General features: G+C 37.2%; 1 protein-coding gene across 1 annotated transcript in view; it reads left to right on the top strand.

Annotated features, from left to right (window-relative positions):
- The window catches only part of LOC109936634 (kinase D-interacting substrate of 220 kDa), a 58,431-nt gene that overhangs the window by 29,520 nt on the left and 5,354 nt on the right, over positions 1–23,557 (top strand). The window contains exons 11-15 of the mRNA XM_048596760.1: positions 850–1,028; positions 5,148–5,371; positions 6,436–6,552; positions 20,054–20,191; positions 21,311–21,409. Of these exons, the coding sequence (XP_048452717.1) occupies positions 850–1,028; positions 5,148–5,371; positions 6,436–6,552; positions 20,054–20,191; positions 21,311–21,409 (757 nt within the window). The remainder of the gene's footprint in view (positions 1–849; positions 1,029–5,147; positions 5,372–6,435; positions 6,553–20,053; positions 20,192–21,310; positions 21,410–23,557) is intronic.

Genomic DNA, 23,557 nt, shown 5'->3' on the forward strand with positions numbered 1-23,557 from the left:
TTTTCAGTATAGACCAGTAAGGCTGCTTGAACAGTTTGTAAAATACTAAAACCATGAAGAATGCACAGCCCTGAAACACTTTGGCTGCGCTCCCAAATGTGATGTAGCTTGTGGTTGGGGGCACAGCTGATGAAGAGTTTATAGACTGCCCTATGTGACATATCAGCTGAGAATTATTCAAATTCTTTAGAACAGACCTTTTTAGCTGTTTAATTATTCTTATGACTAAATTAATTTCTTTTTGGCCCTGAAGAACTGCCTTAAAAATAGCTGCCATCAATACTTTGTCTACTAGCATTACATTTTTTTCAGACTAATGAATCAAAAATGAAATTGATATTTACTGGACAAATTGAGAGGGAAACCTATTTAGGTTATAATGTACATTAATCTTATTTCAGTTTTTGAATTTCTAAGCATCTGCCAGAAGGATCTATCTAATCTGCTATTTTAGGATTGATTGATCACTTAGTTAGTACAACTTTGAAGAATTTTAGATTAATTTTGGCAATTGAGTAAAAACTTTGAACCGTGCTGAAATTCAGTGGTAACTTTGTGGGTTTCTGGTTTCAAAAATGGGAGTTAATCTATCTAGAATTTGTTCTAGACAAGAATATTGCAACACCATCATTTCCCTTAGCAGTTGTATTTTAAATTTAAAAAAAAACTGAAAATTAGTTTCATTTTTTAAAAATTCTGTATTTTTTTTTAATCTACACTTTTTCAGATAATTGAGATGATGCAAATAGCATGCTTGGTAAATGTTCTTTCACACACTAACATTTCTGACAATCTATAAATATGATTTTTTAAGAATTGTTCTATAATATTTCTTATGATTATCTTCAGAATTTCCAAAAACATACCAACTACCAAAGATGTGGAGCCTCTTCTAGAAATTGACAGTGATATTCGCAGCTTTGAAATTTTCCTATCTTCAAGAATGCCCATTCTTTCAGCTCGTGACGTAAAAATATTTCTACCATGCACAGTGAATCTGGATCCTAAACTGCGTGAGATTATTGCAGGTGAGTACTTTTCAATTGGGATAGTTATGTAGGCCAGGCTTATCAACCAGAGTGTTTTGAGAGTGACTTGTGGCTTTCCTGTAGCTTACTTTATTTCTTTATCTGTCATTCTCCAGGCCTGAATTATGTTTTAATAATACACAACAACAAGGAATATGGTACTCTGAATTGACTTTAATTCCGTTCTTAACTGGTTAATATTATTTATTTTGACTTAATGCTAATATTTACTGATAGTAAGGACCAGTACTGGCCTTCCTTATTTTAAAAAAAACACTAGGCATCCTAAACTTCAGCTTTGTGATCAGGCTATGTACAAAGTACACAGCGTACAATCAGGGGGCAGAAATAAGCCTTGAGCCTGCTTCGCCTTGGATCTGATTGTAACACCAGATCCATAGGCACACGTACCCTGATAACACTTCACTCTCTTTTGCTTACTAATAATCAATCCTCCTCTGCCTTTTAAATATTCAAAGACACTGCTTCTATCATCTGTTCACACAATCAGAAAGAGAGATCACATCCAGAGTGAGGCATAGCTTGAGTGAGCATAGATTTCTAAGATTTTGGTGCTGAGGGAAAGAAATTTTTTTTTTTTTGTTTTCATTTTTGGTTTGTAGTCTTAAAAGTTTTTGTAACAGGATAACTTGAAGCCCAGGGATTAGGGGGCCAGCACAAAACAGAGTGACATCACAAGGCAGTATGATGGCTCAGTGGTTAACACTGTTGCCTCAGTGCCAGAGACCCAGGTTCGATTCCAGCCTTGGGTGACTCTCTGTGTGGAGTTTGCACGTTCTACCCATGCCTGCGTAGGTTTCCTCCAGGTGTTCCTGTTTCCTTGCACAGTCCAAAGATGTGCAGGATGGGTGGATTGGCCTTTTAAATTGCCTCAGTGTCCAGGTTTGTGCAGGCTAGGTGGGTTAGTTATGGTAAATGCGTGGTTACAGGGATAGGATGTGGAGAGTGGCATGATCTTCGGATGGACGGTACTGACTTGATTGGCTAAATAGCCTCTATTTGCACTGTAGGGATTCTGTGATTCTATGAAAACCATAGTTCATTGATTGGTGATAACTGTTAATTTGAAAGCAAATTATAGTAGATAGTCTGATTAAAGGTAAATAGAAGAAATATTTTGCAGATTAAAATGAAAAGACGAGGAGGAAACTTATAACAAAAAATTAAGAACTAAGTAAACAAAATAGAGATGCAGGACCAGGCAGTTTACCTGCATGGCATAGGAGTTGGTGGACCCCATTTGTAGTTCGTAGTGACCAAACTGTAGCGAGTGTTTGTTGTTGAGGACCTCCAGCTCCCTGTGACACAAGATGGAGGGGGAAGAGTGACCTTAACGCTGTTTTGAATGGCAGTCACACACCCTGTTAGATTAACTATCTCAAATTTGACCAGTGGTCAGGGACGGGGTGGGAATGACTACAAGCAAGACAGGGAGACAGATCCAGGAGGTAGTGCTGCAGGAGCCTCAGCCATTGAGCTCCTCAAACAGGTTTGAGATTCTTACTCCCTGTGTGGACGAGAGGTGGGTACTCTAGGGCAGATGGGTAAACTGACCATAGTACTATAATACAGTGAGCCATTCAAGAGGGGGCAGAAAAGAGAAGTGTAGTTGTAATCGGAGATAGTGTAGCTAAGAGAATAGACACCATTCTCTCTGCCTAGGATTGAGAGTTCTGAAGGCCGTGTTGCCTGCCTGATGCCCTTGTTCAGAATATCGCATCTGGGCTACGGAGGAGCTTGGAGTGGGAGGGGAAAGACCCAGTTGTTGTGCCTATGTAGCTTACTGATGATATAGGTAGAAAAAGAAAGCAGTTTTACTGAGGGAATATGAGCAGGTAGGGGCTAAATTAAGAAGCAGAACCAACAATGTGCGGAGGTAATCAGAAAGGCTAATAGAATGTTGTCCCTCATTTCAAGTGAGTTGGAGTATAAGAGCAGGTAAGACTTGCTGCAGCTTTCCAAGGTGCTGGTAACCCCACAGTTGGAGTACTGTGAGCAGTTTTGGTTCCCTTATTTAAGGAAAGGTATTTCCATTAGAGACAGTTCCAAGAAGGTTCACTAGGATGATCCCTGGTATGGACTGTTATGAGCAAAGGCTAATCAAGTTGGGACTGTACTCACTGGAGTTGAGAAGATTGAGACATGAGCTCATTGAAACACGGGATTCTTAAGGTGCTTGACAGGATAAGTGCTGAGAGGATGTTTCCCCTCATGGAGAATCTAGGACCAGAGGGCGTAGTTTCAGAATAAAGGGGCATCAATTTAAGACTGAGATGAGGAGAAATTTCTTCTGAGGCTTGAAAGTCTTTGGAAGTCCTTACTGCTGAGAGCTGAGCAGAGTCCTTGTGTATGTTTAAGGCTGAGAGAGACTGTTGATCAGGAGGGCAATAACAGGTTACAGGGAAAATGCAGGAAAGTTGATATGAGGTAGGCTGGATCAGCCATGATCCTATTTAAAGGCAGAGCAGGCTTGAGGGGCCAAACCATCTACTCCTGTTTCTATTTCTTATGGACTTCTTATTTGTTTAGGGAGAGTCTCAGAGGATGAGGAAAGTAAATTTACTTCATCTCTTGTTTTAAATGAGTGAGCCCTGATTTTAAACAGCGATCCCTAATTCTAATCCTCTTTTCAGAAGAAACTTTCTCATCGCATCTACCGTGTCAAGGCCCCTCAGGACCGTCTGTGTTTTAATCAAATAACCTCTTACTCTACTTAACACCAACCTATGTAAGCTGTCTGTCCAATCTTTCCTCATCTCATAGAATTTGCCAGTTCAGGTTTTAGTCTCTCAAACTTTCTCTGAACTGCTTCTCACAAATTTACGTCCTTCCTTAAATATGGTTACTAACACTACGTACAATGCTGTAGGTGTGTTCTCATTGGTGCTCTGTATAACTGGAGAAATAACCTTTTAAGTTTTGTAAACAATCATTTGAATAAGGTCATTTTAACTCTTTTCTAGTTTGGTCTGTCCGTCTGAGCTGGATTTCCCATATTTCAACTTCTAAAAAACTGAAATTTGGATTAATAACTTAAGTCAATATACGTAATTGCTCCATCACCACAATTCACCACTTTAACAGCAGATTTTATTTTAGTTTGATATTGTTTCTAACAAAGGACAATAACGTTCAATTGTCATTGCAGCATCCATGCAGTGAAGTCTCCTAATCTGTATTTTTTATTATTTTGAGTTTTTCTATATTCTATTTCTGAATAGATATATGCTTGTAACAGAGATGAAATACCAGCTTGATTTGAACTAGACATGCGCGGGTCTAATAATTCAGGCTATTAATATACTTTTGAAATTCTACCAAATGCGTTTTTATTACTATAGAAAGCGTCAAACCAAATATCAACATGCCAAAACGGGACAAATTATTTTCTAGTTATTTGCAATTTTTTTTATTTGTTAAAAGAAACAAAATTGTGGGTGTTTTAATCTCATTATGATTGTCTTTCTTGAATTTTCTCTGCACACTATGTGGATTTACTGAATTCCAAGACTTTAATCAAAAAAACTAGATAGACGTTCCATTTCAGAGAGAATGCTGCACTTCTGGAAGTACTGCCCATTGGATAAGTAAAATAGGCCTGAGTTTCTTAGGTTAACATAACCAATCCATGACACCATATGGAGGAATATCAGGGTCATTACCTTAAGCGTCCTGGTCAATATTTATCTTTCCAAAAAGGACTGTTTCAAAAAGAAATTGAGTATTTTGTCATTATCATATTGCTGTTTGTGGGAACTTTCTCAGCATGAATCAGCTGTCTTGTTCCCTGCAACATTGTTATAATGTTTCTATTTCACTGACAGTGATCATGAAGTGCATTATATAAATACAAGTCTTGTTTCTCTTCTGTCTGCTGGAAGTAGCCTGACATTGGGTACAATTAATCATTGGATCCCAGGTAGCACAAGAGGTAATTTCCAGAAGTCGGAAATGTGGTTTAAAGTTTTAAATGGATATCTCATGCACGGACCACTTGTACTAGTTCACAAAGCCTTTGGGCTTGTTTTGGCTTGCTGAAACTGTGTTTGTGAACCTTAGCTATGTTAAATAAAATATGTCTTTGTTCAACGCCTGCAGATATCCGAGCAGCTAGGGAGCAGATGTCCACTGTAAATATCACCGGGATTCCTTATCCTGCACTACCCTTTCAGGAAGCTCCACCTCGGGCTGTGTCTGTGTTCAGCCAGGCACCGTCTGTCTGCTCCTCCTCAGCTTCTTTCAATGGTAATGTAGTATCACCACAACATCCCAGCAGCTATTATAGTGGCATGGTTGGACAGCAGCATCCATTTTATAATCGGGTAAGTAAACTAAAATCTGTTATCACGTAGATGCAAAATGACTGCGGACATGTTAAAGAGAAGTATTGAGTTGACCCTTTCAACATTCCCATACCCCCTTATTGATTTCTAATCGTGTATTACTTTTGTTTATTTTAAGTTTCATTAATCATTAATTAGGGTTTGAAAAGTAAACATTCTACACATATGAAAATGAGATGTCATTTGTCACAACCAGATATGTGCACTATGTGGTCAGTGAGCTGTAGCCTCTGTAGGCACCTTTTTAATTGATAATGATTCAAGTTAAAGTAGACCAGCAGTCAAGCTTTCATTTAAAGCATAGCTTATTGTCAGGTTATTACCAGAAGTTACTTGGTGATAAAGTTATTGACAAACATTTACAGATTCCAAAATTAAAACAATTACAGGAAAGACAACAGAGACTTTGTAAGAAGGAAGCATCAATAATTACTTATGGTATACTGTTGGAGCCCATTGTTTGAATTCCATGTTTCTGCAGCAAAGAAGTTAACACTTGCCTTCAGACGCAGCATTTGAGATTGCTTCTGTAATTGAATAGGTAGCATTTTCTGTACAGGACATTTACTCCAAACTGCAGATTATAGCGGGGAGAGAGAGAAGGTTCCTGACTTCTGATCTTTATAATGTAGCACTTTTGGCTCCTTATAGTGGTTTCATTCTAGGCCGCTCACATGCTTTGTCATTCTCAGAGAGTTGTTTCTTCTGTGATGGTTTAAGATAGAATCTCACTTTACCTGGGCAGCTTGCCTTTGAAATCATTTTGAGCTACTTTTTGTATGCCATGTCTGGGAATGTGTGTCTAATCCATACAGAACTGGCAGTAGTATAGTTAAGTGACTTATAGCCGACTTGTAACTTGCCCATTTACAATCAGATTAACTTTTAAAAATTGAAGCATATAATTTTTTCCCCAAAACGTACCGGGCAATAACTGCACAATCATGCTACATTCCATACGTTATGTGTGTGTGTATTTTTTTTTTGTGACTTCATTTGATTTTTCATAAATTGTTTTCTTTCCACCTGTTCCTTTCCCATAGCCATATTTTGCCCCTCCTATTTGTTACGTGCCAAGACAATACTTTGGTAGTTTGCAGCATCCCGTCTCGCGTTCATCAACTAAAACCAGTTTGTCAAGAGAACAGAACAGTAATCTAGTAAGTATTGCAAATGGAATAAAGTAAGAGGAATAAAGGAATATAGTAGTCCGGAAATGTAGAATGAATTTTTAAAAAATTCTAAACTGTGTCTGTGAAACTTTACTTCTGTCAGGCATAGTACACATCTACAAAATACTAATTCAATACTGTATATTAATGAAGCACTAATTAAAAAAAATATAGCATTGTTTCTCAGTTTTCACCAAAATAGTATGTTTACAAGGCAGTCATGCTTTGCTTTCTTGGAGGTTCCTCTCCCCCATTTTAGTTTTACAAACAAAAAATTGTTTTTTTTAAATGAATGCTAATCCAATTTTCTACTTTCAGATTCTATAAAAATTTTGTGTTTTCATTTCAAACTATTTGCCCTTGGATATGAGCGATTAAACCAGCACTAGCTGTTCTTTTAAAGTTGATTACTCACTTTGAATACCTAAATTGTGATTTCTTCCTGTTTTAATCCTGAGTTAATAACTTAACTTTAGGTTTGGGTTTTGTGTGCCCAAACGATTGAGAAAATGTAAACTAAACCAATTATTTTGGAATATTTATGATTCTTACAGTTAATCACAGCTATTATTTTGTATGAAAGAACAGTAACGCGATTTACTGTCAAATATATGAAGTAAATGTAAGTTAAGTAACATGCTGCCAACCATTTGTTTTCAATAGTGAAGGATAAAAATTGCTTCTAAATTACTAAAAAAGCAATAAAATCCAGTCTGGCTGTATGACTGTCGGATCGACATCTTTGACCACTTGAATACTTTGGCTTGCCATTTCCTGTATTTGTGATATATAAGCATTCTGTGCATTCAAAACATCTAATAGTTACAGAATGATTACTTAGTTGAATTAAATAAATACTTGTTTATTTAAACAATTGCAAAACACAAAGCAAATTCACTATTTTGCATGCTATGCTGACGAGAGGTGTACATTATTTTCTTTGATTTATTTGTAATGTTACCAAAATTTTGACTTTGTTCTTGTCAGGAGGTGATCGAGGAGGCTGCTGATGAGGGGCTTCCTTCCCCCACAGACACCTCACTGGTAATGAGTAGTCATGTGGTGTGGAGTTGTAGCATCTCATTGCTTCTTCCACTGTGATGATACCTAACCACTTAGAAAGGCCTTTTGAAACAATATTTTCATTTTCGTCTTCCCTGTCTGTCTCTGGTATGATTTATGTGGTTGTGGTGTTGACCATAATGTTATTGTTCAAATCTTTTGCAGCCTAAATCAGTCTACTCATTTCGTCAGGTTAGTTCATAGAACTAGACTTTATTAAAACCAGCTTCTGGAAAAATATCCTTGCAACCTAATACCACTTCATAGGTAAATTGTTATCAATACCATCCCAGGGGTTGTCATTGGCTCGTCTAGTTCAGTTTTTAGTCATATATTAACGCAGCTAAAAGAGCAGGTCAGAGGCTAGAAATCCTGCAGCAAGTAACTCACCACCTGATTACATAAAGCCTGTCTATTTACAAAGCACAAGTCAGAAATGTAATGGAATACTCCCACTTACCTGGATATGTACACCTCCAACAACACTTAAGCTTGACACCATCCAGGACAAAGCCCATTTGATTAGCACCACATGTACAAACATTCACTTTCTGTACTACAGATGCAAATTATTAGTAGTGTATGCACTACAACAGTCTGCCAAAGCTTTTTAGACAGCACCTTCTAAACCCATGACTACTGCCATCTAAAAGGACAAGAGTAGCAGTACATGAGAAGACCACCAACTACAGATTCCCCTGCAAGCCCCTTGCCATCCTGACTTGGAAACATATCTCAGTTCCATCAACATCACTGGGTCAAAATCCTGAGATTCCCTACCTAACACGTTATGGTTCTACCTAGAGCACATGGACTCTAGCAGTTCAAGAAGACAACTCATCATCATCTTAAGGGCAACTAAGTATCGACAATAAATGCTGGCCCAGCCAGTGAAACCCACATCCCATAAACAAACAAAAGCAAATTCTTACTCTACAGAAAATTCAGTTTAACAAACTATCATTTAGTGATCAGTGCTGAATGTGGCCAATCACAACAGTAGCATTGATGAACACAGCAGGCCAAAAAGCATCATAGGAGCAGGAAGGCTCGGATTCTCCAGCATCTGCAGTTCCTACTATCTCTGCAACAATAACATTTTTTTATTTATATTTGTTCAAGTTTATTGGACTTGATCTGAAGCTGCAGTTAACAATACAAATGTCCTGATGAAATGGGTGGTGGAAAAATAAGCCTTTGAGGATTTGAATACAAATCCTGCAAGTGTCTCTTAAAAAAAAAAAAAAATGAAATATCTTTGTCATTAAATGGGATTTAGTATGATTATAAATGTATTAAGATGTACTGTAAATGATCAAGCTGGATGGTAGTCCTGCTGAAACTGTTACTATGTGATTTTATTGTAGTAACCTAATGCAACAGGTTATACTTGTACAGATCCTTTAATGTAATGAAACACACCAAGGCACTTCACAGGGTCATTATGGAACAAAATTTGTCTGACCCACATAAGGAGGTATTAGCTCAGATAACAAAACGTTTGTTCAGAGTAGATTTTAAGGAGCCTCTTGAAGGAGGAAAGAGAGGTGGAGAGGAATAAGGAGAGAATTTCAGAGTTAGAACTGTAGGCATGGTCATCAAAGTTGATGCAATTATACAGTGAAATCATGATGAGTCAAATTTGGACAATCCAAAGTTCCAGTTGGTCAGAGTTGTTAGCCATTCTCACTGACAGAATATCACATTTATTACAATGATGCTGACAATAAACTGAAGTTCTGGACTGGTAACTCCAGGTTAGCCGCACTCTTGCAAGCTTGTTATGTGATCACATCAACCAGTTGGAGTGGACTTAAGCCATGCTTGAATGTGAAACCACAGATAAATGATCACTTGACATTAAGATCTCCCTGTGAAGGTATATTGTAATCCTGCAAGTATGATTAAGAGTGCTGTCAATTGGAGAGAAATTGAAGTTGATACGGCAAGTGGACAGCTAAAAATGAGCATCACTAAGGAGTGGGAATTTCCACAACATCTTGGAACAGTTTATAACCAGGCATTTTCTATGCAAGGAATAGGTTAAGAACGGCAACCTATCTTGACAATGAACAAGTTCCACTTAGTGGTTCAAGGCAACTCGAGCAGATAACATTCCTACAGGAATAGATTAGAGATGGGGAAAAGGGACCCCCGGCAAAGGTGCTAGGCCACAAAGGGTGTATCTGCAGCAAATGATGGATGCATCAACTCAAGACTAGAGGCATTGCTGCCTTCAGTATCGTGAGGAAACAGTAATTATGGCAGCAGTGGCAGATGGTTGGCTGCAAAATTGTCTCATCAATGTCTTAGATTAGTAGCAAGTGCGTTTTAATGTTGATGAAACCTATCTGTTTTACCCTCTTTGGTCAGATTGCTTTCTGCTATGATAAAAAGAAACACATGTTGGAAAAGCAAGCACAAATATCATACTGAACATGCAAAATGCAGTCTTGTACATGAATGAGCTTTAAAGTCAAAATTGAAGACTCTTGTTCCAGGGAACACCACTAATGAGGCAAGGTTTGACTTCTTGCTGATAATTTGCTTATAATTCTTTGGAAATTGACCTGTTTTGCAATGCATTGCTGATGTGCAAGAGCATTGACCATGGGTCACTGTTTGGACAGTATCACGTCTTTAGAGCTTAGTACTGTACTCAAATAATAATCACATTTACATACATCCAGAATGATTGATTCCTAAATATGTCACTAGATTTGGAAACCAGGAGATGCCTTTCTTGACTTCAAGATACTGTGGCAATCTAATCAACAGACTGCATCCTGAGAGTAAAGTCGTGAGTCCTGAAAAGCATTAGCCTGTCAGCATATTACAAATCCTATTTCCCGTATTCTCCTTTTCAAATACATATCCAGTTCATTTTTTTGTATGAAATAAAAACAATGCTGGAAAAAAACTTAGCAAGTCTGATTGCTTCTGCAGAGACACTGAAGAAGAATCATATCTAACTCAGAACGTTAACTCTGTTTCTGTTCCCACAGATGCTGTCAGACCTGAATTTTTCCAGCACTTTGCTGGAAATCTGAAGTAGTAGCATGCACAGAATTTTGCTTTTATTCACTTTTACATTATTTTGGTATTTGATACCTGCTGTCACTGTGGAGGTGGAAGAAGGATTGAATGTTTAAGGTGGTAGATGAAGTGCCACTCAAGCATGCTGCTTTTTGGTGTTTATTGGAGCTGCACGCACCAGACTCATGAACATTATTCTACCTCGTTCCTGACTTTTGCCTTGGAGATGCATTATACACAGAACAATTCCCAGCTTCTGATACGCTTGAGTAGTTGCTGTATTTATACGGCTGCTCTAGTTCACTTTCTGGTGAATGGTAACCCCCCAGCATGCTGATGTTGATGGTGATTGTTTCAGTAATGGTAATGCCATTGAACATCAAGGGAAGATGGTTAGATTCTCTTTCATTGGCAATGGGTCATTACCCAATACTTGTGTAATGTGATTGTTACTTGCCACGTTTTAGCCTAAATCTGAATCTCGTCCATGTCTTGCTGCCATGCTTCACTATGTAAAGAACTGCAAATTATACTGAACACTGCAGCCATTAGCTCAAATCTCTACTTCTGGGCTTAGCATGATAGGTGGTTACTGATGAAGAAGCTAAAGATGATTGGGTTAGAATATTATGATGTTTTCATCTACAATAGTATAGCTAATCTTTGGGTCGTCAGCAATTTTGTATCGGCGGTTCTTTCATCTCTAATAAGTAGTGAATAGATGAAGCCTCAAACTGATACCTGTGGAACAGTCCCCCCCAGTGGTTACATCCAGTCAGTTAAACCATCTGCCACATATCTGTCTGTGTCGATGACACAGAAACCAGGCAGCAGTCATGGGCAACTATGGCCCGTAAGGACTGATTGATTGATTGTGTTTGAAAAAGCTTTGCAAGAGACGAGGAGAAACTAAGATGTCTCAGAAGAACACCAAATGCAGTGGGGCCAGCAAATCCTGCACCTTCTCAGTCCACTGTCATCATCTGTGACCAGTTCAGCAAAGACATCCATGACAGCTGCCAATAACAATTAGCCCGGTCCTTGCCTCCTATAACTCAGCCAGTCTTCTAACCAGGTCAGTAATTTACCGTCAGTCCCATGAGCTTTAACTTTACTTTCAGTCTCTGAGATATTATAAAATGTCTCTAAAAGTCCCAGTAAATAACTACCATGGATAACCCCACCTACTAAGGTAGCTGATGCTTCAAAAAATTCACTTGGACTTGCCAGGTACATTCTACCCTTTACAAACCATGTAGACATTCTCTAATCAGCTGAAAACATTCAAGATTTTCTGTTAATCCAACCTCAGTTCTAGACTGGTAACTTCCCAATAACAGATTTTAGAATAATTCTCCAATTATTCAGCTGTCACCTTGCACAAATAGAGGAGTGATATGCAATTGTCCAAGTCTAAGCAAACAGAACTTTGTTAAAGCAATTTTTGAAGAATGTGGTCAGGGCATCTTTAATGTTTTCGTTACTTCCTTAAAAACCTTAGGATAGAAATCATCCTGTCCTGGAAATTTGTCTGTCTTTAGTGTGAACATTTAACTCGTACTGTGAATTTGCTTAAATTAATTGCAGTGAATTCCATCCCTGATTTAGAATTAGTTTCCTTTTGGGTATCCTGTATGTTGACCTGTTCCTTTTCTGTAAATACGTACAAAAGCACTTTATTAACATCAGCTATTTCCTTATTTTTATAAGTTATCACCATTATTTGTTTTTAAGGGGCCCACATCCCCTTCTATCAGTTTGCTAATATTGTCAAAGATTCTTGTGTTGATTTTAATATCTGTCTCAAAATTCTCTTCAGATTCCCTTTTTGGAGCTCATGCTATCTGTTTTGACAGATATGAACATATTAATTAGGAGCAGGAGTAAGCATTAGGCCCTTCAAGCCTGTTCCACCATTCAGCAAGTTCATGGCTGACTTAAGTGAGGTTCCAACAGGGATGCCGAATCCTGAAGACTACTGGCTACTAAACCTATCTCCCTCTCTGTTTAAAAATATTCAATGACTCTGCCTATATTGCTGTCTGAGGAAGGGAATTCCAAAACACCCAATCCTCAAAAAAAATTTTTCTATTTAATGGAAGATCCCTTACTTTTAAGACTATGCCCCTCGTTCTAGACTTTCTTACAAGGGGAAACATTGTTTCAACATCTACCCTGTTGGAACACCTCAAGATCTTAAATGTCTTAATAGGATCACCTCTTAGTCTTCTAATAAAAGCCGATGGGTACAGGCTTGACTATCCAACCTTTCCTCGTAATACAACGCCCTTTATCTCAGGCATTGTTCAAGTGAATCTTTACTGAACTGCTTCTAATATTTGTAGTTCCTTAAACAAAAAGACCAACAGTATTCCATATGTTGTCTTACCATTGCCTTGTATAACTATTGTAAACCACCTCTTTTTATATTCCATTCCCTTTGCAATAAATGACAACACTCCATTTGCCTTCCTAATCACTTGCTGTACCTGCTTTTATTAATTTTGTGATGCATGCACGAGAATGCCCCTCTCCGTGTGTACCTCTGAGTTTTGCAACGTCTCTCCATTTAAATAATACACTGCTTTTCTATTCTTCCTGCCAAAGTGGGCAAGTTCACATTTTCCCTCATTATACTCCATCTGACAATTTTTTCCCCACTCACTTAACGCATCTATATCACCTTGCAAGTTTTTATGTCCTCTTCACAACTTTCTTTATGATATCCTTTGCTGGGCTTTGTATTTCTGCCATTTATCTGGAGTTGTGCTTTTTTGCACTTTTTATATTTTTTTAACATTTGGTTTCGTACTTCTCTTGCTAGTCCATGGTTGTAGTTTTCTGACACGAAGAACCCCTCGTTCTGGTTCTGTATTGCATGAATTCATCCAAATTCCTACCACTGGTCATATCTCATTTTGCACATTAACAAACTTGTTCAATTTACAATGGACACTGTTTGTTTGTCTCATTCTGTTGAAGCTGGCCTTATCTAAATCTAGAATCTCAATAGCTGGTTGCATTTTTCCCTTCAAATGCATAAAATCAATCATAATGATTACTATTCGTTCAGGTGTCAAAACTCTATTAACTAAATTTGACTCAATAGGTATCATTAAACCTAATATGACCTGTCCCCTTAAGTTATAGAACATACTTTGCAGAAAACTGTCCTGAACAGCTTCAAAAAAATTTCTGTACTTTTCTGCTTATCTAATGTGTGTGGAAGTTAAAAGTCCCCTGGTAAAAACACTGACTGCTACATCCTTGTTTAATGTCTGTCACTTACTTCTCATGTATAACCTGAATCTATACACTGGTCCCACCACTGTTTTCAATACTTTCATTCCTTTTAATTCTACCTGTAAAAGTCTCCTGATTGAATTTCACCTTAATCATGAAATGGTGGTACTCCTCCACCCCCACTCCACCAGACTCCCTCACCTTCCTGCAGACTGTATAAAGTGCTATATTCAATTTTCCACCCTGACCATTTTGTAGCCATGTCTCTAATGGCTGCTGTGTTTGCATCTCTGATTCAATCAGTTTGCTTCTTATGTACCAGTCGGTTCTTAAAGTGCCTATTGTGACCACACCTGTCCTTCTGGTTTACTATAATTTCCTCTCACATTATTATTTGTTTGCCTCTGCTGATTTAATTTGTAACTTTTAGTTTCCTATTACGTGTAGTGTCTAACTTGCAATGTCTGACTATTAGCAAACTGCACTCTTATTATTTAAAGTACATTTTTCCTGCAGTTGCAAATCTCATTTAATAGTTCTGAGGCTGATGTGTTGTTAATCCCAGATTATCCATATTATAGAGTATCAGTATTGTTTCTGTCATTGCCACCTTGTTTGTAGGCTATCATTGGACAGATTACTTTATGAATTCATGTTTGGGTTTATTGGAATTTAATCCAAGTAATGCAAAATATGGATTCTTAACTGGCACGATGTACTTTACTTAGTATACATTTGATTGTGGTTATAAGTTTTTTTTTTTTTAAAAAGCTTTGCAGTATTTTTTCATAAGCTGGTTTTATATTTCAAGTTAGATGACCTCTGTGTCTGCTACATGCCTGCTTTTATAGGCTGCATTCAGTTTCTTGGGGTAAACATGATATTTAACTAGGAAGTGTATCCAAGAGGTCTAATTTATTAAGGTCTGGTACTTAGTGGTACTCTTATGGGCTAGACGTAAGACTGTTAATGAGCTCATAGTTGAGTTTATTTGAGTATTTCCAAATGTTTCATTCTGCTTCCTTTGGGAGAAAGCAAAAAATTATCTTTATCTTTAAAATGTTTAAAAAATATAGCAACAAATACAGGTTCCTCAGTACATGAAAAGCAGTAAAATAAATCTTGGTTTCTACTTTCAATAGCCTGTATTAGAAATTATGCTAATGATTCGATAAGGTCAGGATCAACTGTCTTGGTTAATTAACAATCTCTGTCCAAACTCTCATAAAAAGAGCAGTTATAGGACTGGGGGATCAAAGAGCCAACATCACGTGTGGGAATTTATCCTGGCATGAGTTGTTTGGGAAAGGCTGACAACAAGATTTTTAGGTATAATTGTATAAGCAAAGGATAGTTGTTTGGTATTACAAAACTTGAGATTTTTCTTTGGGGGAAAAAAAATGACATGCAGTCAGATTTTTTTTGTCTTGAACTTATTAGGACAGAATTGTGAGTGTGCTGAATTTTTAAAGGGAACAACCACTTACACTGCTTGAGAAAGGGGCAGTGATTTATTTGTAAGTGGATGAAGCATTGCTGCATTCTCCATGGCAGGAACAGTTGTCCTGCAAACTTATTTGTTTAGCTGAGTAAGTCACAATGTCTAGACTTGTACTTTCATCTGCAGGGCTTGTCTTTTGAATGTCCGTCTGTCAGTCTGTGAATGTATGTAGCTTCTAACAAGCAGAAGTAAGCCACATTTTGAACCCAATACATGTTAAATTAGTTGCTACTGTAATTCCTAATATAATCAGGATTCTTTTTAGAAAGTGTTAACCAATCCAAAATCAAACCAGTGTTGGACACAGGCTGGTTGAGCATGGTCAGTACTGTGTGCCTGTTGTAAACAGCTGAAGGGACATATTATTAGTTTCCATGCACCATTTGTTGGAAGCTGTGTCCTATGTACCTGGGAACACGCCAGCCCTGAAATTCACGTGCCGTGTATGTCATAGGCAGAACATAGTTTTGGTTTGACGTCAGCATCCTGTTAGTAGAGAATACTATTTGCTACTATATAGTGTGATAAAACATGCTTCACTTTTGTTGAGTTTTTTGATGCATCTTATCTGGCACTTTCCAGTCCCAGAGTGGTGATTTTAAGCCTGTTAGTGAGTGTTGCAGTACATAGTGAGCAATGATCTGATTGGGATAGTCATGATTCCCCAGGAACGATTTGATCCACTCTGTTTCATTCTCAAGCTTACACAGTCAGCTAATGGGTTGGGCCCTGTTTATAAGTTGCTAATAGGTCAGTTTTATACCACGTGGAGCTATAAGAATCCCAACATTTATTCTTATAGTGGACAGTAATGGAAAATCCATCTAATTTCTCAACTAGCACAATGAGTGAAGGGAGCTTGTTAGACTTCTCCATTTCAAAGGTGAATTTGAGTGCAAAATGGATGCCATTGAGGTGTGTAAGACAATTCTTCCATTTAGCTCAAGATTCAAATCTAGCAAAAATATCACCTGTGTATTGAAAGTATACAAGGGGTAGGAGGGTGATTGATCGTCCATTTGAAGATGAGTGTCTTGTGGAAACTAACAATATTGTGGCAAAATCTGGGGCAAAAGAATTCCTCTGGCATCACCATCTACTTGGGCGTACGCCATTTAAAGCTGAAGTCCATAAGTTCAAAAATGCAGATTTGGACAATAGTGGCGAGACCAGATCGCTGTCATATATTGACATGGCACAGAGTTCTGTGGTGTACTTAGCAGCATATTTAAGTGTTTATGTGCAGGTCCCTGTCCTTTGTAAACAATAAAAATATGTGCAGACATCGTGCTTTTTCAAGTAAACAACAGCTTGGGAATAACTGTTCCATGCTGCATTCCACATGGTAATGCCTCAAACAATCAGAGATGACATGCCAGGTTGAATTTAAACATAAGCTTGGAGGAATAACTGGTTATTGGCACGTTCTCCTTCACAAGGCTTTGATCAGTTACCTTCCTTTTCTCATCTGTATGAATTTCGTTCTTTTTGAAATTTGGCACTGTCTTGAACCTGTCCTAATAAGTCCTCAGGAGTTCAGCATTTCCCTTTTAGGCAATACACAAATGGTATTGAAGTATTTAAACTTTAGAATATTTTGCCAAGTTGCGTATAATTCTGTGAATCATTTCCTCCAGTTTTAATTTTAACATTAATTTGTTAGCATTTTTTTATTAAATTTCTTTTAACCAGAATTAGTTTTGCATTTTTCCTGCCTTTGCTTATTCCAAATTTCTCCTTGTAAGAAATTAATAAATGCATATTTTTGACTTCATGATGGCGTATTCCACATGCTGACTGGATTTTAAACTATTGCAATGGCATTGATTGTTGGCAACATATGCATCATTGTTTTTTTTTCAATTTGTAAAACTTTTCAAAGGTTCTTATTCCTGGAGCTGCATTAGTGAAGATCTATTTAGTATATCATTTCCATGCAAAGCCACAAAGCATGTTTACTTGAGTAATTTACTTCCAATGCATAGCCTGTGTCTATACAAGTTGTTATCATGGTTCTGCTGAAAATCTTTAAAATTTTTTTGATTCCAACAGGCGCTTTACACTTCCTTTAAAAAGATTTTTCTAATGTAATATTTTGTAAAGATGTGATCTGTTGATCAATTACATTATAATTGCAATCCAGTTTTTTTTATGGGATAAATGGGATAAATTTTAAGAATTGGACTCCGCTTAGACTCGTAACTACTCAAGTAACATACAATTCTGATTACATGCAATTTTTTATTTATTATTTATAACATTATTCTTAAGATTTCAATCCACAAAAATGGCCAACTATCATTGGAGTTTTTGAATTTTCTTAATTGAAAAGAGACTGTCGGCTCCAGACTTGTATTTAATGGGCAGTCAAGTACTTCAATAATTCTGAGCTTTTTTAGGATATATTTGGAAGCCTCAACATTTTTTGAGTATCTCGTTTGTGATTGAAACAGTAGTAATGTGTTTAAAGATAACCCTCGAAGACAAACATTAACATGACAGACTTCTGAAAAGATGTCCATTTGAACTTGTGTTTTTGTGAACCAGCAAGCTATGTTCCACCACTATTATGGAATGAGTTGACAGTAAAGAGGAATTTCCACTTTAATTAAATAAAAAAAGAAATGGTTAACTGAGGAGCATTCTAATTATGTTATGGATTTTTGAAACTTGCTTCCTTGGAAAGTCCTTTCTATTGTGTCGTCTTGACAAATTTTATGTCTGTGTATCTCCTTTCTTTCCCCCCATGCAGCTTAAGTTAAAACAGGTACAATAATAACTCGGTCTGCACCTGGGGTGAAAAACTTTATGCAGCAGCAATCTTTGCTGCTGGATTCTTAACAGTTTGCGCTATGCTGCCTTACTAACTGCTGATGATATTCAGATTAATGAACCCTTTGCATGATGTGATTAAAAAGTGCTTCTTCATGCTAGTGACATTCTAATTTCTGGAGGGTAAAATATTGCTTAAACTATTTGGAAAATCTTCATATTTTGGATACATTATACAATGTGAAATAATTGTTTAGCTATGATTACCAGGTAATGATCTGTAATCATTTTTAAAATCATTGAAAGAAGTTGATAGTGACCTTTGATGTTATGATATGTGATGATAGTTGCAGACTATCTCCTACTTTGAACCATGCTCTGGTGGTTGGAGATGCTTAGACAAGATTAATTTTTAAGAAGATTTGATTGGATGCTATCTCTACATTTCTTGTATCCTAAGTGAATGGATAGAGGTCTGAGAGCAAGCCACCCATTTCTGGCTGCACTTATGCCTTGCTGGAAAGAGAAAGTTGGAAGGAAAGATATTGGAGGATTCATACTCTCTAGAAAAAAAATATAATTTATTTGCTACTTTGTAACTTGAAATGCTTGAGCATGATCTACTAAAATTGTTTGGACTAGTACTAATTTTTTTTTTTGCTTGTGGGCTTGGAGCTTTACAGAATTTTCTGTACATATATGCTGTGTATATTACAAAGTGGACTTTTCTGGTTCAAATGATTGTTAGAGCTATGTAGTGTTCTTTTAAATATTGCTGGACAACTAATTGGATGATATAGGTAAGTGTAATAGCAAAAAGTTTTTAACTATAAACTTAATCCATAATAATGGAATTCTGTGACCATTTAAGTCATTCTAATTTTTTGAATAGACTATCGGTCTTTAGTTAAGTTGGAAATAGTAACTACTGCATAATTATTACGCTTTCAGTTGCCATTATTTAGATCTCTTTTAAGCATGACGTTTTACATTGAACGATATGTACCTTTATTTTTTTTATTGAGGTAAGTGATATCAGTACTTGGATGGCCTTTCCATTTCAGGTTGCTGATGTCAGTATTGAGAACTCTCAGGTGAAATATGAAAGAGCCATTTGGACACTAAAATTCTTTCCATTTTGCACCGTCTTCAGCAGAGCATCATCTAATGTCCCATTAGTGCCTATTTCCAACTCCAGCTATTGTTGTGTTATTTGAATGACACTACCTGTACATTCGGGCAATTTGCTGTTCTGTACCTCTACTCATTGGGAGTTTTGCAATTGTCAATACTTATTAGAACTATGAGAACTTCAGGTCTGCAGGATCCTCACAGAGAGAGCACAATTTCAATTTATCAGTCTAGACTAAATCTGAATCCAAATATCAGGGGTTAAAGGACACCATTAATCCATTTCACTGTAGAGTTTCTCATATTTGGTTTTCCTGCTCTTGATCTGCCATCCTTCAAACAGTTCATTCACTGGCTGAAACCTGTTTTGCTTTTAATGCTGTTACTGCACTTTAATTTGTGTCCTTGGTTTAACAGCTTTGGTTTGAGTATTAGATTTGCAATTTTAGCTTAATAAGAAATGTTGATCTGAGAAATTTGAATTAAAGTGGGTAATATAGTTTTCTTGCTCTAAAGCAGACTTGCCTAAGGAATTGTTAGCTGTTTTGTATCATCTGCTTATAACCTCAAAGCTTTCAGACTGTTTGTCCGTGTTTAATATGCAGTTCAGTTTCGGTAACTTCATATTAGATTTCTTCATGTATTTATAGTAAAGGAAGTATAACCTAATTACCAATAACCTTTTGTGTAATTTTTTAAAATGTTATTTAACACTAAATTACATTCTTGTTTTTTGCCCAATAGGTGGGCAATTCCATTGCATCAGCTTACACTGCTGCTCCACTCAGTTCAATGAATGTGGATGCTATTTGTGAAAAACTTAAACAGTTGGAAGGAATTGACCAAACCATGGTGTTTCAGTACATTTCCACTATCAGAAAGGTAGGAACCCGCAATTATTAAATAATGTTGCATTAACTTCACAGGACATGAGCCTTTAACTTAATGGCAGCTCCAAGTCAGAAAGTACAGGATTCAGAGCCTCCCGAAGCTCTCCTGCTGAATCAAGTGCATGACTTTTTGGTATGCGTAAATTTCTGTCACTAAAATAACATTAATGATCCTATCAACTGGCATTAAAAACCGTCCATAACCATGAAAAGAGTGTTCAAGTTAGAATCATACAATGGTTACAGCACTGAAGGAGGCTGTATTTGTGTCTGCTTTTTGCAAGAGCAGTTGACTTGGTGTCACTGTCCCACTGTTTCTCCATCGCCAGTATTGGCATGTTGGCATGTTAAGTTGTTATTAAGTCTACAGATCCTTCCACTGCTTCGCATTGCCCTCCAATGGAAAAATGTGAAGCCAAAAAAACACATCAAACTCGACTGGTATTACTAGAACGTTCTGAGGAAAGATCATTCGACCCAAAACGTTAACTCTGATTTCTCTCCACAGATGCTGCCAGACCTAATGAACTTTTTCAGCAATTTCTTTTTTTGTTTCTACTAGAGTTAATATCCATTAAATTTGATGGTGGTGCTGCAATATATTGTAATGTTACTGATCCTTGTGTTGGCACTTTTAAGAAGATGAGAAAATAATTGAGATTTGGAGAGCAAAAAAATTTTGTGGATCTTTTTCAAACCACCAAGTAGCTTGATATTGTAATGCTGCTAAGCAAATTCTCAATTTCTGTTTGATAGATTAAATAATTAAAGGAGGGAACAATAATAAGCATTATTGCACCATTATGGAAAAAAATGAATTTTAATTGATGAAAGAACACTCCTGTAAAGATCCTTTTATTGTTCCCAGAGGTCATGGGTTTGTGAAATGGCAAACACAAGAATTAGCCATACATCTGATGGGTTGATTTTTATGTAGATTGTCTATATAATAATACATAAATGTAAGAAATCACTATTGACGCTTTGTCTTTGTTGCTGTATTTATCTCCCACCTTTTAATTGCAATGCTGATATTGGAACTTGGACATATTGTTTTTATTTACTTTTGACTGAATTTTTGACACTGATATTCTATTTTTTTTTAATTCAGGCAAACATTAATGGGAGGGTATTAATTCAATGCAATCTGGATGAATTGAAGAAAGAATTAAACATGAATTTTGGTGACTGGCAACTTTTTAGGAACATGGTAGGATGAATTTTTGCTCTATTATCAATGCGTTTAGGATTTTTTTTTTTGTGCATTAATTCTGTGTTCCAAAAATACATTCATGAGTGAATGAATACACTGGCAAAAAATAGCAAATGTATGCAAATATAATTGTCTTGCCTCTCGATAAGACAGTTTCTATGTATTGGATGTTTATCGTATATTAAGTATTATACAGGTCAGGGACCCATTATCCATATGTTGGAAAACCAAAAAGACTGACAAACCAAAGATCTTTTCAGTAGGCCTGAACGTACCTGTAGACAGAGTTCTGAAGGGGTGGGGCGTGGGCGGAACTTCACATTTTAGGTCCTTTCAAGTTGAGCAAAAGAGCCTGTTTGGACTATTGTGGATCCAAGGAATGAAAGTACCCTTTTTCTGAAAACCGGTTGGCCCTGAGGCTTTCAGGAAAAGGATTCCCAACCTGGCTTTCTGTTTATTTTCCTCACAATGTTGACCTTCATCATCAAGCTCAGTGGGTCTGCACGTATTTGGTTCCATTCTTGCACACACAGTTGTAGCCAGAGTATCACCTTAATGACTTCTGTTCCCACTTTCACAGTGTTACTTCTGGAGACCCCTAAGGATTTACCATTTATGTGTCCTACTTCTGATCTTCAAGCTGCCCTCTCAACATCATCCGAAAACCTGTTAAAATATGGATGGCAGCTGATGACGCCTTGCTGTACCTCAGCAGCACCTCTTTTGACCCCTTCTCTATCTTTAAAACATTAGACTGTCTGTCCAAAATTTAGTACGGCACGAACAGAATTAATTTAACAATATATCTTAAAGACCAAGCTACTATGCTTCATGACCACTACAGACACTATTTCCCAGACATCAAAACCATCCCTTTCTCTTGACAGCTGTGTGAAGTTGAACCAGCCTAATGTATTTGACCCCAAGATGAGCTTTCAATCACACAATTGCGCCATCTTTAAGACAGTTTACTGACAAATAGTGAAATTGCCTAACTCTGTCTGACTAGCTAAATTATGTTTTTATTGTCTTTAAGTCGCTTTTAAGAGGTAATGTAGCCAGGAAAAGTGTTATATAAATATGTTGTTTTCTTTTCACCACAGTTTTCAGTGCTTTTGAGTGCTGAGAATCTAAACTCGGGAATTTCCTTCCTGAGCCTCCTTGCGCCTCAATCTCCTATGACACTAAAGCTTTCCTCTTTGGCCAAGCTTTTGGTTATCTGACCTACTATTTCCTTTTGTAGCTTTTTTGTCACGTTTTGCTTGATACCTCTCGTGAGATGTTTTACTGTGTTAACAGTACTATATAAATGCATGTGTTGTTACAGTTTTATGCAACATCATGTTCACAAATGGATGTCAGGTCACTTTGTTACACTCAGAATCATTAGAATCCAAACAGAGTGTGGAAGCAGGCCATTCGGCTCATTGAGTCCACACCATCCCTCCTGAAGAGCACCCCACCCAGACCCACCCCATCCCTGTAACCCTGCATTTCCCATGACTAATCCACCTAACCTGCACATCTTTGGACTGTGGGAGGAAACCGGAGCACCCAGAGGAAATGCACACAGACATGGGGAGAATGTACAAACTCCACACAGTCACCCACGGATGGAATCAAACGCAGTTCCCTGGCACTGTGAAGTAGCAGTGCTAACCACTGAGCCAGTGTGCCCACCCAGATGCCTTTCTTTGGCAGCTTTTTTATGCACTAATCTGAGATTTACCTATTTCACTAGAAAACCAACTCTTTTCTTAGTCATCACAACTGACACTGTCAAATGAACATGGAAACTCTTTAGACACTAATCTATTGCTTGTTGACCCACCATATATGCCAGTTTTATTTTTTATTTTCATTTTGCTTCACTTTCTGCTTCCTTTCTTCTCTGTTCAAGAAATGCGATTGCTTTGCTATAATGTTTCCCTCCTGCCAGAGAATTCTATTTGTCCCCCACATTGCTGCTCCTCTTGCTTCTGTTTCTAAATATTCTACTTCGATTGAACATTACTATGCAAGGACATTTTTATCATTAAATCCTTGTTGGAGGAAAACACTACCAGTAAACTTCACATGCTGTTATTGTGTTAGTCTTTGTCTGCAGGCTAAATTAGATCAGCATTTTTTTAAAAATCACTCTGA

The sequence above is a fragment of the Rhincodon typus genome, chromosome 5 (assembly GCF_021869965.1).
Source record: "Rhincodon typus isolate 14 chromosome 5, sRhiTyp1.1, whole genome shotgun sequence".
Lineage (NCBI taxonomy): Eukaryota > Metazoa > Chordata > Chondrichthyes > Orectolobiformes > Rhincodontidae > Rhincodon > Rhincodon typus.